This window comes from Geotrypetes seraphini, chromosome 14 (assembly GCF_902459505.1).
Source record: "Geotrypetes seraphini chromosome 14, aGeoSer1.1, whole genome shotgun sequence".
In the NCBI taxonomy this organism is placed as follows: Eukaryota; Metazoa; Chordata; class Amphibia; order Gymnophiona; family Dermophiidae; genus Geotrypetes; species Geotrypetes seraphini.
Window position 1 is genome coordinate 2,519,812 of NC_047097.1, and position 18,434 is coordinate 2,538,245.

Genomic DNA, 18,434 nt, shown 5'->3' on the forward strand with positions numbered 1-18,434 from the left:
GAGGCCTACTGCTGGACAGGGGGAGCAGGAAGAGGTGATGATGGATGGGGGAGGTAAAACAAAGGGAGAAGGGCTGCTGCTGGATAAGGGGAGCAGTGAAGGGGTGGTGGTGGACACAGGGGAGGTAAAAAGAAGGGAGAATGGACAGGAAAAAGTGGCTAAGGAGACAGAGAGAGAAAGAAATAAAGACAGACACACACATATATTCTAGCACCCGAGGGAGGAAAATGCTGCACAGGGAAGTAGGGAGGGGGGAAATGCTGATGCACAAGGAAATGGAGGAGGAGGGAATGCTGATATGGCTACTGTACAGAAAAGTGGACAAGGGGAGATAAATGCTGCATAGGAGGCAGAAAGAGAGACAAATAGAAAGAAAGACAAATAATAGGAGGGAGGGAGACAGAAAGAAAAGAAGAAAGACACAAGGGCAGGGAGTGAGACAGAAAGAAAGAAAGACAGACAGACATATATTCTAGCACCCGTTAATGTAACGGGCTTAAAGACTAGTGTTTTTATAATGCGCATACTGGATATACTCATTTGCTGTTGGAGCCCTGAGACTCTTTGAAGAGAGCTGTAACATTGCCAGTTTTTGTAAAGTATCATTATTAGTCGCAGAAATTTTTGAATGGCTGTTCAATTAATCCATGAGAAGCAAAGAGAAGAATTGTACACCTTTTGATATATGTCATCAACTTTCTTTTGGACTAGGCTGCTTCATAAAGAATGCAAATGACCTGGCATTTCCAACTACATTTTATTTTTGCTTCAGTATAAGTCATTTTACATAAACAAAGAAAAATAAAGCAAGGGTGTCGCACTAATTTATTTGGATTTAGCTCACATCGTTTTCAGTAGTAGCTCAAGGTGAGTTACATTTAGGTATACTAGGTATCTCACAGTCCCAGGAGGGACTTTCACTAATCTACAGCAAAAAAAAAAAATGGCGTACTGCGGGACACGCTGAGGCATCCTCCAGTAATTTTCAAATCTGCATGCACAAACCGTGAGCTAAAAGTATTTTTATTATGTATGGAGTATGTCTAGAAATCAGTTAGTACAGGATCATCGTGCAAGCCTTTACGGCCTACAAAATAGGTGGTGGTAAGTGCTCATGTGGTAATTTTTTTTATTATTATGTTTTTGGAATTTTTTTCCCACTCCTCTTTGTTAGATTCTTCCAACTCAGAAATATTCTTAGATATCTTCACATGAGTTGCATACTTAATATCTCCCCACATATTTTCTGTGAAGGCCATTCCAAAACCTACATCTTTCTTTCCTACAAGTACATCATGGTTGATTTTGAGATTTACTGCTGTCTTTCTGAAATATCCAGCCTATGTTAGGCTTCAATTTCTCCACTGACTCTAGGACCTTAGGATATGTTGATATTTAGTTGAATATATTTCTTTCTCCACACAGTGTCAAAGCATGAGAGATTCTCCCCATGCTAAGTGGTTGGCAAGGTGCTTTTTCTTTCAAACGATTCACCTTTTTTTCTTCAAATTTACATAGAGTAGTTGTAGCTGAACAGTTCGATTTTTCATTTAGCCAAAGCCTGTCAAGGATTCCTTTTCACTTGACTCACTACAATGCTATATATCCACATGGTCTAGAATAGCAATTGCAATTCTCTGCTTGTTTTCTTCTGGAATGAGGTCATATAAAATGTTTTTCTAATGACTCTCTTCTGTGCAGTACATTGTTGTGTAACCAATACTGTACCATACACCCTTCCATGGTCAACTGAACTTTTAAGCAAGTTGCTTATAGTGATCTGCAAATTCAGTTTTTAGATGTAACCAGTTTTTGTCCAGTAATATTTGAAATTATTCTTGGTCTTCCCATTCTTGTTTTGGCTTCAGTGGTTTCATGTAACTTCCATTTCTTCACAGTATTTCTGACACTAGAAACTGCTAACTGGAAAAGTGTGTAGAATTATAATTGCCGCTGCTTAAAGGAGCCCTTGGTTGTTGAAAGTAGACAGAATATCAATCGCAGTGTAGGAGGGACTGCACATTTGTTCTATCACAAAATTGTGATCTGAATTCACCACAGGATACTGAGTAAATGGACCTTTGGTTTGACCCAGTAGAGCAACTCTTACGTTCTTATGCACCATCTTTCACTTTCCCTACATTTAGAGAGAAAGAAACATTGCGTTTTAGCTCACCTTTTTCAGTAGTACAGAACAGTAGTTCACTTTCCCATTTACTGCCCCTTGAAAAGAGGAGACTGAGAGGGGACTTGATCAAAACATTCAAAATACTGAATGGAATAGACTTAGTAGATAAAGACAGAGTGTTCACCCTCTCCAAGGTAAGGAGAGCAAGAGGGCACTCTCTAAAGTTGAAAGGGGATAGATTCCGTACAAACGTAAGGAAGTTCTTCTTCACCCAGAGAGTGGTGGAGAGCTGGAACACTCTTCCGGAGTCTGTTGTAGGGGAAAACACCCTCCAGGGATTCAAGACTAAGCTGGACAAGTTCCTGCTAAACTGGAACGTAGGCAGGTGAGGCTGGACTCATTTAGGGCATTGGTCTGTGACCTGGGGGCCGCCGCGTGAGCGGGCTGCTGGGCACGATGGACCACTGGTCTGACCCAGCAGTGGCAATTCTTATGTTCCCCTTTCATGCATTCCACTCCCACTCACTGCCCTGTAACTGCTTCAGTCTTTTAATTATCCCTTATCCACTTTTTCTATGCATGTTCTCCTATTTCCTCACTATCCCTCAACCCCCACCAGTCCCCTTATTCTCCCTTAACTGCATTTTATTGAAAAGGCCCTCTAGGTTTTGGAGTAATGAACCATAAGCTTCTCTTACATAAGAACATAAGAAGTTGCCTCCGCTGAGGCAGACCCTTGGTCCATCCTGCTCAGCGGTCCGCTCCCGCGGTGGCCCATAAGGCCCATTGCCTGAGCATTTTCTTTTACCATCTGGCAGTTTCCTATGCAAGGATAGCAGTATTTCACTGTAGAAACAGGTCAAATCCAGTTTGGGATGACTTTATATGATGCTGAAAGTTTATCCCAGAGGATATAAAAGGAAGTGATCTTTGATGGAATAATAAGGTGGTATCCTGATTGTTGTATTCTACTGGCAGGGATAGTTATTCTTCCACTTTATTTTCCCCCTTTTACTTCAGGCATCACACACGCATGATGCCATCACAGAAGCTGCCCAGCTGATGAAAGAAGCAGTAGATGACCTCATGGTGACCTTGAATGAAGCTGCCAGTGAAGTAGGCATGGTTGGTGGAATGGTAGACTCCATAGTAGAGGCAATGAGCAAGGTAAAAGCATAAAAGAACATTTTATATCTACTTAATTGTCATTATTCTGCTCCTTTCATGTAGATCTATACCCCTGGCTGCCCCCCTGAAGTAGTGGCCAAAAAGGGAGAGGAGTGCCATGCAGGTGTAGCCATTGGAGAGGCAGCTTCCTGTTTAATCTTTGGGTTGAAAAAATAGGAACATGTCACTACCATCAACTGCACTGGTTACCAATAGAAGCTAGAATATTTTTCAAATTTGCTTGTATTTGTTATAAATTGCTATCTGGATTATCTCCATCTTACCTTTTTTCTCATTTTGAATTGTATAATCTGATTAAGTCTATTCGGTTTATTTACTTTTCCTAATCCCAAAAATTGCCGTTATAAAATCAAGCAGGTAAAGTTCAAGTCTGATTAGATATGATTCGACAAACTGCATCTTATTGCATTAGTTAAGACTTATTTGTTCAAAAATGTGTTACCTGATCGATGCTTATATCATAGTATTATTACTATAGTTTTATAAAATGGTATATTGTACTGTGGCTTCTTATGTATTTTGTTTCATCACTGAATTAATTGTTCAGTCTTCTTACTTTGTGAACCGCCTAAAACTCTTTGGTTGTTGGCGGTATAGAAAAATAAAGTTATTGTTATTATCCTACTGTCCTGGAGTGGCTGTCGATTGCGTTCTCTGCCTGTTTGGAAGCCCACTCCTGCTATTCTCACTGGTATGATCTGTGATTTGTCTTGCAAACTTTTCTACATATTCTTCACTTCTGTTTTGTAAAAGTCAAGTTAAACTGTTGTGTTGACTTTTAGCACCCAAGTCTTATTTGGAAGGCTTCTGCCAACAGCTGGACTCTTCTTATGTGGTGGTCTTTATAGTAAAATGCTACCTAGACCATCCCTTTCTGTGAGAACTTTGCAACAAAATACATCCACTAAAGATGGCTCCAGAATTTTTTTTTATGAAGAAAGATCACGGAGCCTAATTTTTCTTGGACTTCAGCCACATTTTAATGTTTAGTATAAACACTCAATTTCATAGGGCATTTTCTTTTGAAACTAAAAATTAGCATTACAATTGGATCTATTCAACAATAGCAGCCGGGGATTTTGCAGCAGCAGCAATATTCACAGGCTTTGGCGAAGGGATTCTCTGACAATGGGAGTTACCTATTGTTTGGTTGAGGATCCAGAAAGCCATGTGTATGTTCCTCAGCCAAGAAATGTAAAATAAGAGAAAAATCCACCTACGTAGTTTCAGATGAAGGTTTATGGCAGATATCTGCTTCAGGTTCAGAGGAGCAGGAGGAAACTTCCAATCCATCTCCCTCCATTCCAAAATAAATAATAGATTAAATCTAATCAAATTGTCGAAGGTAACTGTGTTTGACTGCTACTCAGATCAATAGTTATTTTTGTTCCTCTGTTTTACAATTCATCTTGTACTATACTTGAGTTCAGTGGGACGAATAATATCCCAGTGGCATAGTAAAGGGGGAGGGGGTCCACCCCGGGTGCCATGTTGGTGGAGGCGCCAGCACCCCTCATCCTATCCACCCCTGCCTCTTCTCACTCCTCCAATCACCGCACACATGCCCCCCTCTCCCTCCCCCCCCCTGTATATCTAGTTGTTAGTTCACCGCCGCGAGCAACAACTTTAACGTGGTCCTCGCACCGCGTCATCTCACCCGCTGATGTCGCTTCTGAGTACTGTGCATAGGAAGTGGCTTCAGCGGGAAAGACGACGGGGTCGCGAGGACCACTTTGAAGTTCTTGTTGCTTACAGCGGTGAACAACTAGAGGTACAGGGAAGGGAGGGGTGCGCTTGCGGCAGGGGGGATCGTGAAAGGGGAGGGGAGGGATGCCACTGCCTCAGGCGCCTCTCACCCTTGCTATACCACTTTAACATCCCATTTGCTAAAATTATATTTTATGATATAGGCTTACTATTCTGTTGAATGGAATAATTTTAGTGCAAAATCTTGCCTTTTGTGGCACATTGTACAAAAATATCCCTTTAGAGCAAATTTAAGCTATTTTAGTATGCATGATCAACTGGTTAGCAGTGGTCTTTGATCGATTGTGATTTGTTTAAAATATTAACACATTTATTCATCTTGTTCTGTGGAGGAATGCTTATGTTTGTTTTTCTCTCTGCTGTAGCTGGATGAAGGTACACCTCCAGATCCGAGAGGAACATTTGTTGATTATCAAACTACAGTGGTTAAATATTCTAAAGCCATAGCAGTGACAGCCCAAGAAATGGTAAGAAAAAACATCAGGCACTGGAAACTGCTAGGCAGAAGAAAACACTCTTGATAAAATGATGAAATTATTTTAGAAACCACCAATGAAGAAGTTACAAACGATAATCATTGAGAGACTGTGTTGGCTGAAGCAAGCATAGGGCGAGGAGCCTTCAACAATACAATCAGACGACAGATTAAAGCAGTGGTCTCAAACTCGCGGCCCAGGGGGCCACATGTGGCCTGCCAGGTACTATTTTGAGGCCCTCGGTATGTTTATCATAATCACAAAAGTAAAATAAAACAGTTTCTTGATCATATGTCTCTTTAGCTATAAATGACAATATTATTATTAAGACTTACCAAAAGGAAAGATTTATAAACTATAAAGAATTTTACCTCATGCAAAATTGTCATTTCTTTAATAAGACATTAACTATTTTTTCTGAGGCCCTCCAAGTCCCTACAAATCCCAAATGTGGCCCTGAAAAGGGTTTGAGTTTGAGATCACTGGGTTAAAGTGAACAAAAATCTTTAATTGTACAGTTCAAAAAGAAAAGCGTATAGAAGCCTGTTCTCACAGGCTGTTGGCTTATGAGTATGTGTAAAGTAGTTTGGAATTCAATAGCAAAGAAAAGAGAGTCACAGTGGGCGTTGGAGTATTTAACGTGCCGGCCTGCACCTGTCGGACAGTGTAAACGGGGGCCTATGTTATTTGAACTTACCTTTAAAAAGATATAAACAGGATGTAGTTGGTCCAGAGGAAGGCTACTAAATTGTTAGGTGGTCTTCATCATAAGGCGTATGGGGACAGACTAAAAATCTCAATACATATACTTTGGAGAAAAGGCGGGAGAGGGGAGATAATAATAGAGACATTTAAATATCTACTTGGCAAAAAGATGTGTTCCTATATGTTCTTGCAAGGCTCACTGAAATGACACTTACAAATAGCCAGTCACTATTCAGCTGGCAGCAGTCAGTATTTCTTTAAACACTGACCTCCACCAACTAAATTAGACCCATATCTGGGCCATGTTACTGAATACCACAACAGTTACACTGGATTTTCAGCAGCACTGTGTGGTAAATGCGGCTGAAAATCTGGGACCTTTATTTAACTCTCCTGCCTAGTTAGGTTCTTCTGAACATCAACCCCTATATACTTGTGATTGCAAAAAATTAATTTTGCTTTCAGATTATGCTGGACTTGTCTAGATGTGCAGCATTCATATAGAATCTCTGACCTGTTGCCGTGTGACATTCAGACATTTGCCTATCCTGAAGGACAGAAACTAAAGACTAGATTCACTAAGCAAACCAATCATGTACCGATCGGTTTGCGACCCCGACCCAATTCACTAACCTTCTGGCTGAACCTGGCCACACCCGATCCGATCCACGCATGCAAATGAGGGAAATGGCATGCAAATCTAGGAAGGCAGCGATTCACCAATATTTTTCAGGCACACCGACTGGGCTGGCCGATTGGAAACCAAGCGATTGGCGAGGACCAGTCGCTCACTCCTTTCCTGCTCTCTCCCATGCTGAAACACCAGCCCTGCAGCCTAGAAAAAACCCTACTCTCTGCCGCCCTGCCTGCCTCGTGTGTTTAAGCAGCAAGCCTGCTTCTCTGTGGGGAAAAGTACCGCCCCGACTCTCCTGCTCTCTGCCACCCTTCCCCGCAGTGCAGCCCTACTTTAAAACCAAGGGCTCGCACTGCGGGGAAGGGCAACAGAGAGCAGGAGAGTCAGGACAGGTCTCGTGTTCTGGCTAGGGCATCTGCATTGGTCTGCTCTTTGCTGGCCCAGCCTTGCATCCAAGTTGCCTTGCCCTATCTTCCTTCGTCCCTTTTGCCTTGGATCTAGCCTCCTCGATCCCCTCTCTCCCTCCCACGCTTGTGCTGAGAGCCAACGAATGCGCGGACCATCTACAGTTAAATAAGATGGTCTGCGCATGCGTCCCGATCACTCTGCAGCGATCCGTTCAGTGACTGTGGGGCATGCCTCCGATTGCATTAATTTGCATGAGGAGGCTTGCTGAATCGATCGCCCAAGAAGACTCAGCCACGGATTGCCCAGCAAAGGTAGGCTATGTGAATCTAGCCCTAAAACCGAAGAGAATGGATGTCAAATGTTTTGTTCTATGCTAATGTGTCCACTAGGGGCTGAGCTAACACTGGCAATCTCTTTGAACTCATCTCCTCTGTGGCTGGAGATTGAAAGGATTTAGTTAATGTTTGACACCCTTTTGTGGTAGTGGATAAGAATATAGCAGCTGAGCTAATCCCAGTACAATGAGAAAGCTAATACAAAAACAGCACAAATGTACAAATCTTCCCCATAAATTAATAAATATTTAAAATCAAATCCCACAGACCAGTGCCCAGTCTCTTCTCATGTATCAGTATTCACTCAGCCCAATACGTTTGAGTGTCTTGTCAGGTCACTGGTCTGCTGTGGGGAAAGACAGAAGCTCTTGCATTTCCCCTTTAAAATTTGATGCCAAGTGTCTTGAAAATGACCCGGTATGTTTACCAGCTGATGTATTTCAGAGCATTACTTTTAAATCTACCATATAAGAGTTTGACCAAGAACTAACCTGCTTTGCAAGTAAATATAAGAGGAAAATGTATTTCATTAGAAATAAATCTGGGATATTTGTCCAAAAGAAACGTGTGTGTGCATTAAGAGGGTAATTTTACAAATCATTTTCACCTGGAAAACACTGATTTCTGTGCGGAAATGGGCTCTTGTAAAATTAAGTGGCAAAAGGAGGACCAACACGCTCCCACAAAGAAATCCAAGGCAAGACAAAAAGGGGTGGGAATGACCACACAGATACTCTAGGACAGGGGTAGGGAACTCCGGTCCTCGAGAGCCGTATTCCAGTCAGGTTTTCAGGATTTCCCCAATGAATATGCATGAAATCTATGTGCATGCACTGCTTTCAATGCATATTCATTGGGGAAATCCTGAAAACCCGACTGGAATACGGCTCTCAAGGACTGGAATTCCCTACCCCTGCTCTAGGGGGACAGAACCAAATCCTTGATTAAAGAGCAACACAGGGGAAACTGTGGACCCAACACAGGCCATGTTTTGGCTATGAGGTTTTCCTCGGGGGTTCTAAGAGTAAACAAACCCTGATGTACATGGTTAAAACCAGCCCAAGTTGGGGTGCATAAAACGTCTTTCAGAGAGGTACAAAACTGTACTAGTCCCAAAACCGCAAGACCATTTGGGGCTCATTTTCAAAGCACTTAGACACACAAAATACCATAGGTTACTATGATATTTTGTCTAAGTACTTTGAAAATGAGCCTCTTTATGTACCTCAACTTAGGCTGTTTTGAAATTAGGGTTTGTTTTTCCTTAGGACCTCTGAGGAAGGCTTCACAGCAGAAACTCAGCCCTTGTTGGGTCCACAGTTTGCCCTGTTTTGCTCTTTAATAAAGGATTTGGTTCTGTCCTCCTGGAACATCTATGTTGTCATTCCCACTCTTTTTGTCTTGTCTCTTATAAAATTGTCATCCTAAAAGTACTCGTGGTACAAGCTAGTGCATACTTGAACAGTAGGCACGCTTAGTGGTGGAGTTTGGGTAGACTGCACACACATTGTACACTGTGGTATAGTATGAGGGGGAGCAGGGGCATAGAGTGCCCCGGACTCCATCTTGGCAGTGGCGCCAGCATCTCTCCTCTTCCCCTCCATCAGAGATTGGGGGTTCTCTTAATATGCACTCATTCCCCCCTCCAAATACCTCAAATTTGTTAGTCTTTACCAGCAATGAGCTCAACCCCACTTCTCATGCTGCCCCATCCCTTCCTCTGATGTCACTTCCTGTTTGCAGGAGCTGGAAATTACATCAGAGGGTAGGCTCATTACCAGTGAAGACTAGAAGAGGTAAAGGAGGGGGGGGGGAATGTATCTAAGAGACACATGCAAACATCTTCTGGGAAGGGCAGTGATGGGCATCTCTTCCCTGGGCACCATCATCCCTCAGTGCGCCACTGATGGTACATGTGTTCAAAGGCACTTATGTGTCTTTAAAAATAGTCACCTCCCTGTCATAAAATTTCCATCTGAATGTGTATTTTTTAAGTTGAAGATATAAATGGCTTTTTTTTTAGTTCTGTTAGTTTTTGGTAGCAGCGTCATCTGTTTAGGTTTTGTAGTATAAACTCATGTGTTCATTCTGCTGCCCCTCAATATCTCTCCTTGCTTCTCTCTCCTTATACACCTCCAAGAGAACTCCGTTCCTCAGATGAGTCACTCTTAACATTACCCTTCTCCTCCACTGCCAATTTCAGACTTCGTTCCTTTCATCTAGCTGCCCCCTAGGCCTGGAATAAATTACCCGAGTTTGTCTGTCAAGCCCCTTCCCTTGAAAACCCACCTTTTTTTATATAGCCTTCAATCCTTAACCCTACTTCTCTGCCCTCCAACCCAGCCAGCTGATTAACCATTCCCCTTAACTGTATCCATGACATCCTGTTTCAGTCTTTGGAAAGCTGAGCTGAGATTTTGATGTCATAAAGCCTCATTCTACTAATACGAGCCAACCTCATCAGTGATGTCACAATGGCTTGATTGTTCTGTACTCCCTTCTGCCCTCCAACCCAGCCAGCTGATTAATCGCTCCCCTTAACTGTATCCATGACATCCTATTTGTCTGTCTTGCCTGTTTTGATTGTAAGCTCTTTCAAGCATATCTCGAGCAGCTCTTTCTTACTTTATGTGACTCTGTGCAGCGCTGTGTGTGTCTGGTAGCACTATAGAAATAATTAATAGTAGTAGTAGTGTGCTTATTCCTTACAGCAAAAGGTAGGCTGAGATTTGCTTTGCCTACTCTTGGCGATTCCAAATTTTGTAATAGCAAGGACCAGCCTACAACAGACTAGGATTTATAGAAGATCTTCTGCAACATAAAACTGGGTTTTCTTAATGTTCGCTGATGTCTTTTCTGTTGTTGTTTTTTCTTTTCCCTAGATGACAAAGTCCTTTACTAACCCAGAGGAATTAGGAGGGCTAGCATCCCAAGTAGCCAATGACTATGGAAATTTGGCTGTTCAGGGTCGATTGGCAGCTGCCACTGCAGAACCTGAGGAGGTCTACTACTCTCTTTTATTTTTTTAACATACTGGATGCAAATGTTTCTCAGCCCATTCCTTGAGGCACACCAAATCCAATCAGGTTTTCAGGATATCCACAATGAATACACATGAGATAGATTTGCATACCTTCAAGGTATGCTGATCTATCTCATGCATATTAATTGTGGTTATCCCGAAAACCTGATGGGACTGGGTGTTTCTCAAGGACTGAGTTGAGAAGCCCTGAATGATATGAGCAATCTGGCTGATAGGTACATTAATGCAGGGGTTCTCAAACCAGTCCTTGTGAAATATCTAACCAGAACATTTTCAGGATAGCCACAATGAATATGCGTGCAAAGATTTAATGCATGAAAATTTATCTTGTGCATATTTATGGGACCAGGAAGGTGACATCAGAGGGAAAGCTGAGGCTGGTGCAAACAGCAGGCTAGAGATGCTCACTGCCGGCGATCATCTGAAAAGTTATGCTGGAGGACGAGTGGCAGAGAAGAGTCTGGGAGGTGCATGGCGCATTGATGCTGGGTGCCACTGCCCCATACTCCTCCTTGTCTCACTACGGGAGCGCCTACTCCATAACAGTATTTGGGTGCCTGATAGCATTCCAGAATATTAGCATATACCTGCATTGGCGCACCTAAATATAGGTCCAGTTATACCAGGTTTATGACAGGCATAAATGGGTTCACCTAAGTACAGTAGGCATTGCACAAATCTTACAGTATTCTGGACATTGCACACATAAGTGGTAGGCCTGCCCATGACCGCCCGTGCTCTGCCTATGTGTACGCCCCTTGTAGTTTTGTGCTATGGAACTTAAGCACCATCTTAGAATATTGTGTAAGTGGTATTTATCTGAGGACAACCAGGCTGTATATTCTCACATGTGGGTAATAGCATCCATATAATTTGGCCCAGACACTCAATAAATGCACTGTCAATTTAAAACTTTAAGACCACCGGTGCTATAAGACCACTGGGCTATAAGACCACTGGGCTATAAGAACATAAGAATTGCTGCTACTGGATCAGACAGTGGTCCATCATGCCCTGCAGTCCGCTCAAGCGGCAGCCCTTAGGTCAAAGACCAGTGCCCTATTTGAGTCTAGCCTTACCTGCGTACATTCTGGTTCAGCAGGAACTTATCTAACCTTTTCTTGAATTCCTGGAGGGTGCTTTCCCCTATAACAGCCTCTGGAAGAGCATTCCAGATTTCCACCACTCTCTGGGTGAAGAAGAACTTCCTTAAGTTTGTACGGAATCTATCCCCTTTTAACTTTAGAGAGTGCCCTCTCATTCTCTCCACCTTGGAAAGGGTGAACAATCTCTCTTTCTCTACTAAGTCAATTCCCTTCAATATCTTGAATGTTTCGATCATGTCCCCGTTTGCAAATTCAAAAATTTAAAAGCAAGGAAGCTTCAATATGAGAAATTTTTCAACATGACATTGAAAGTATCAAGATGGAGTCTGAGAAAGAGCCAAGAGCAGAACTTATGGAATGCCTGTATTATCATCGGCTTTCATCAGCTAGTCACAGCCCTTCTTACCACCAGAGTAGCATTCAATGCTTTAGATGTCTCCTCTCGAGCATCTGCTATATATAATAGACATGCATCGCTTGGCTTGGCTCGGTTCGGTTCAGAATGTCAGATCTGAATTCTTCAATGCAAGACCGACTCGACTTCTCTTGCAATGAAGATAACCTTTTTTATGCTCACAAAGAGGATGCCACAGACAAAATTAAAAAAGCCACACGTATAATCATCGTACTTCATTATCCAGAGGTTTGACTAACCGTTGTTCCACACAACAAATACATGACAGTCAATACCTTCTCAGCAATCCAAGCACCAGTCATCATACTTCCTTCCTAGATAAACCTTGGTAGACTTCTATTTTTCAGCATATCTGGACTTTCATAACAATCATCCATTGAGTCTCCAATCTCATTTTCAAAAGATATATTCTTTTCTTTTTCCAGAAGTCTTCTCCCATCATCTTCCAGAAAACCCTCCTTCAACAAGAGCTTCTGAGCCTTTTCCAGCTCAGTTTCTAGAGCAGGCGACTGAAGGGTTCTACTTCAAGTATTTCCTAGTTACGAAAACCTACGAAAATTCAATTAATACTTACTGGATAAGAGGGTTTACACAATCTCTCTAGGATACCAATTCCTATTACTAGACTTCTAAACTATCTCCTACACCTTTCCATCTCTGGTCTCAAAATTACTTCATTCAGAATCCGCCTCAGTTCTATTAGTGCTCTTTATTTATTTATTTTAAAACACTTATATTCCGCAAATCACACACATCTCTGTGATTACAAAAAACATACAAATAAAATAATACAATTAAAACAACAATCAAACACTAAAATCACAGATAAAATTATACTAAATATCATAATAACATAGTAAGTGACAGCAGATAAAGACCTGAGTGATCCATCCAGTCTGCCCAACCATATATGATCCATAAATTAATTATTTAGTTGTTTAAATGGTCCTTTTACTTAGATATTTCTGGGCCAGAAGCCCAGAGCCCTGTCCAGTAGTGTGCTTAGATTCCATCTACTGGAGTCTCCATCAAAGCTCACTCCAGCCCATCTTAACCATCCCAGCCATCGAAACCCTACCCAGCCCATCCTCAACTGATTGTCCATGTATGGGACACAGTACTGGCCTTAGTTCCTTCAATAGATACCCATTATTTTCTAATTAGAGATCCTCTGTGTTCATCCCATGCTTGTTTGAACTCTGTCACCGTTTTCTTCTCCACCACCTCCCTCGGGACCACATTCCACGCATCAACCACCCTCTCCGTAAAGAAGAATTTCCTAACATTACACTTGAATCTACCACCCCTCAACCTCAAATTATGCCCTCTGGTTTTATCATTTTCCTTCCATAAGTGCATTTTTACTACACACAGTTCCCTTCATAAATCAACAAAACTTCCTGAAAAAGAAAAATGGCATGAGAGCTTTTTGAAAAGAAAGAAACAGAGGATTCTTATGTACTACTAGGGCCTAGGGCCCATGACATTGAAAACCCTAGAACGGATTGTAACTTTGGTGATAACATGCAAAGGTGGGACTTCCAAAGATGTTGAGACTGTGATCGCAGCAAACGAGATGGAATATATGGTCGAGTCAAAGAGCTCATAACCTTCGGCAACATGTCCAAAATTAAGATTTTAAACTTAACTCCCCATAACACTGGTAGCCAGTTCAGCTTTTCCAGCAATGGGGTGATATGATTGGTGCAAGAGAGACCACCTATAACCCTTATGGATACCCCACTGAATAAAGAGCCATTATTTTTTCATCTTTTTTCTTTCCAGAATCTTGAAAGACTTTTTATCATACCAAACCACTTCACGCCTTCTCCTGTTGTGTCCTGAATGTTATACTTTCCATCCTGATGAAGCTGCCATTTGAACCACTGCCGACTTCATCTCTCACACATATCCCTGGAAAAATCTCTCACATCTGCATGCCGAGTTGATGAACTTCAAACATTTCTATCAGATCTACCCTATACAACATTCTACCATGACAGGGTGGTGCTTCGTACACATCTGAACTTTCTCCCAGAAGTTGTCTCAAAGATTAATCTAAACCAGTTTATAATTCTCCATATCTTTTCAAGACAACATGCTCAACCTGGTGAAGCCGCACTCCATACTTTAGACTCTAAATGTGCTATGGCTTGCTAAGTGGATCGGACAAAATGTCCACTCAATGGTTCTTATTATGCGATTCTAACAGATCTGGAACTCCTGTCATCAAGACAGCTATCCCCATATAGCTGACGGACTGTTTCTAATTCTGCTATGCTTGGCCTGGGCTGATATGTCACTGCATATAAAGTGTGACCACTGGTGACTTCAATAACCCATCTAGGTTCCACTCCTATTGAGGACATCTATTCAACAGTCACGTAGTCCTAAATTCATTCCTTCACATTCCACTATTTTTTGTAGAATGATTCCAGACCTGATAGTTGATTTGGCCATTGTCACCTGCCGGGGTCCCAGGAAGCTTGTGGAAGACCACCGACAGGCGGCAGCACGACCCTGGCGTGGCTCCCAAAGTGGAAGACCTCACTGGTGTCCCAATACTTTGGGCTTCGCTAAAATAAAGCACAGCGAGCCAAGTCAAATCAAAAACAATGTTCAAAGTTTAATTTGTCACCAAAACACAATGATTAGAAAACCAAAAATCATATAAGGAAGCACTAGCGTACACTCTTCCTTTGGTTCCAAAAAGAAACACAAAAAAAAAACAGATTTCTATCTTTCAAACAGTTCAATGGAAGAACAGCAGTTCTTAGGTTAGGTAAGTTCACAGTCCAGGTTCTAGGGGCTCCACCCCGCACTGAACCACAGTCTCAGCAAGAGAACACAAAATTAGTCCCAAAAAGTAAAAGTCCTTAAGAATACTCTTGAGTCCTGGACTTTTAATCATATAATCTGGTTTGTTCACCAGGCACTTAAATTTCACATTGTAAAACAAACTTCAATCATGAAAAGAAAAAATAAAACATTACTGCAGGCTCTAGTCATTCCAGCAACAATCCGTTTCCAGTCTTTCCCACTGTTGGGCAACAGAATTGCTGGTTCCCCTTTTTATTACATAGCTTTAACAAGCTCCCTCTGAATCCCACCCTTAGGTCTTTGGGGCTCCAACCCCAATTCTGTAAGTCCTTTGAACTTAAATAGGTAACTGGGAAACTGCTTCACAAGCCAGCAAACTTCCTTCAGTTTCTTTGGGCTTTTGGCACAGCTGGAGTGCAGCAACGTAATCAGTGCTGGAGCAGCACTGCTCTGAGCTTGGCTTTGCACATCAAACAAGAATAGTTTTTATCAACTTTAACAACTATATTCTTATACCCCCCACCCCCGTACCTCTAGTACTTAGTGAGAGGCTGCCCAGCTCACATCCATGGCTTCCTCGTTGTCTGCTTCAGGCATGGACCATTCAGCCGTGTCCATGTTTTCTGGCATACCCAGCTGCTCTGCTGGCTCCTGAGCAATGGAATCCTCACACTCCATGGGTTCCTGAGCGAGGTCTGGCCTTTGCCTGGCCCGGAGAACCTTCCCTGCCAGGTCCTCGTGTGCAGCCTGTCTTACTGCCTTGGAGAGCTGCTTAAGAGTCTTTGGGCCACACCCTGTACTAGGTGTGTGTGTGCCTGGCTTTCGTGCTCTTGGGCTCCCCCCCCAGGTTGTTGGGCAGAATACCACTGGGAGCCTGATTAAACCTCTTAGTATAGCTGAGGTTTTTACTGGGCCGTGGAGCTAACCTGTATTCTGGCTCCTGAACAGGTTCAGATGGCTCAGGATAGGCAGCTCTGCTTTCAGTATCCCCTGCCTGTTCATTCTTGATCACTCCCTGGTCTCGGGCACAGGGTTTAGGCTGGGGTTTCCCTCGGACATGACCGTCTCGGAGAGCGGAAATGTCACACCATCCAGTTCTACAAAAATTTTATTCTCTACTTAGTTGTCAATAACCCTCTGCCTAGAGGCATGATCCTGGCAACTAGGGAGTCCCACATGTGAGAATATACTGCCTTTTTTTGTTCAGATAAAGCATAGTTGCTCACCTATAGCAAGTGTTATCTGAGGTCAGCAGGAATTCTCGCAACCCACCCACCTTCACTAGTTGGCCTCTTAGCTTTACTGATGGACTCGTGAGCCAATGTTAGGCAGGAAGGCACCAGCATGTGGTAGCACAGGTGGTCTTAAAGTTTTAAAGTGAAGTGCACTTTTTTTTCCCAATGTTTTTATTAATGTTATAAGATAAATGTACAAATATTAAATAAAACAAGAAACAAATCATATGTACAAAGCAATACAAATACAGAAAATAAATAAGACAAAAAATAGATCAAATGTACAAATTATTATGTATATATGTATCTATATAATTACATAAAATGTATATATCAGATGAATAAGGGGGACCAGCACATATATTGTTGGCATATGATACACAACAATCATATTAAAATATGGAACTTTCAAGAGGCATCATCAGCTATATAAATTAAGATTAGCAATATATTATGAAAATCTGATTGTCAGTGGTCTAAAGCGCAATAAGTTTGAACAGGGCTCCATATTTTGAGGAATGTGCTAGTGGAACGATGTTTTCCTGCAATTACACTTTCATATTTGTTAGTAATACATACAGTGTTCCACCATGCCATGAACTCTACCTTGGATAGATTCTTCCAATAGTGCAAAATGGTTTTAATGGCCAAGAACAATAATATGTTAACTAAGCGAGCATTGGGCTCAGAAAGGGGTTGCGTTCACTTTTTAACTGTCTGTGCTGGGTTCCATGAATGACATCACCCATGTGAGAATATCTACCTGCTGCCCTCAGATAACACCTGCTACAGGTGAGTAACTATACCTTTTCTGTGCACTTGCACCTCCCGTGCTCTGCCTATGTGTACGCCCCTTGTAGCTCTGTGCTGTGGAACTTGCACACCATCTTAGAATATTGTGTAAGTGGTATTTTTCTGTGCACTTGCACCCACTTAATTATAGATTTGTTTTTCTTGTATGCCATTCCTCTAATGAATATTCATTATGCTCTAGGTCAGGGGATGAACACAGTTCTGAGCTGAAGGTTATTGCAGAGCTCAGGCATGATGCATTACGAATAAAGTAAACAAGCTCCTTATACTGTCTCACCTTGCTGGAATGATACTGCCACAGCTGTTTGCAAGCTTGATTTCTCTAGAGAAATCTGATTAAGAAGAGGTTGGCAACCATCTGGTATTCAAGTCCGATTTATTTATTGTGTCCTGAAGTGCTTGTTAATAGAAAGAGTTATACTAAATAAATTCCAGTGAAGAGCAGTGCCCCATGAGAATCAGCTAGTGCATTCTAGCCTGTCATAAGGTGGTGAAATATACAATTCAAATTGGCTCCAATTTCAAAAATTAAGAGGCTATAAAGCAACCTTAAAAAGTTATTTCTTGACTGGCTGTTGGAGCTTGGCATAAGTTTTTTTTTTTTTTAGTTAAGCTTTATGCATTTCTTTCTTAACCACACTTTTATGTGATGTAATGAATCTAACTCTTGCTTGTAGCTCTTGAGTAAGATGCTTGCAAACAGAGAAAAGGTGTTGGGTTATTATCATCATCATTTTAGCGGTTATTGGTTTTTTTTGGGTAACGATCCAGCTTTGATTTCCAGATTTAAGGATATTGTGGTGATAATTGATTGTGAAAAGCTTTAGAGGTGATTGTAAGTTTTGATTGTAAATGAGTAGGGTTAGCGTTTGTGTACATTAAACAAAGAGGCAAAACTCCCTCTCCCACTAGGCATCCAGGGCAGTTATGGAGGTTCAGGGGTAAGGGATCAGACTTGGCATGTGTAGACTCATTTATTTAAAATTAGGAGATGGGGGCAGGAGGCGGCCATTTGGTCCACACTATAATTCTTTTTTTTTCTATCTTGAGTGGAAAATCAGGTGCTGTTGACCCCCTTCTATTTATTTATTTATTAGCATTAAAGTTGCTTAGATAACTTTCTGTAAGCATATTCAGCAGAATGTTTATCTGGATAAGTTCTGCTGAATATATGGTTATAGGTTGTCTAGTAAGTCACCTGGATAGGTTTCCTGCATACCAGTTTGCACACAACTATAACTGGTTTGAAAAATATGCTTCTAGGTTTTGCTGTTCTCATTTGGCAATGTAACAAATATCCATGTCAGAAAAATCAGTGAACAATATGGGGAAATTTTCTTACTTGGATGCCTCTTATAGGT

At 41.8% G+C, this 18,434-nt stretch overlaps 1 protein-coding gene across 2 annotated transcripts in view; it reads left to right on the top strand.

Moving 5' to 3' along the window:
* TLN2 (talin 2) overlaps positions 1-18,434 on the top strand; it is a 572,423-nt gene that overhangs the window by 431,591 nt on the left and 122,398 nt on the right. For both annotated transcript variants that reach the window (XM_033920311.1, XM_033920312.1), the window contains 3 exons: positions 3,149-3,295; positions 5,449-5,550; positions 10,524-10,643. In XM_033920311.1, coding sequence (XP_033776202.1) covers positions 3,149-3,295; positions 5,449-5,550; positions 10,524-10,643 — 369 coding nt within the window. The remainder of the gene's footprint in view (positions 1-3,148; positions 3,296-5,448; positions 5,551-10,523; positions 10,644-18,434) is intronic.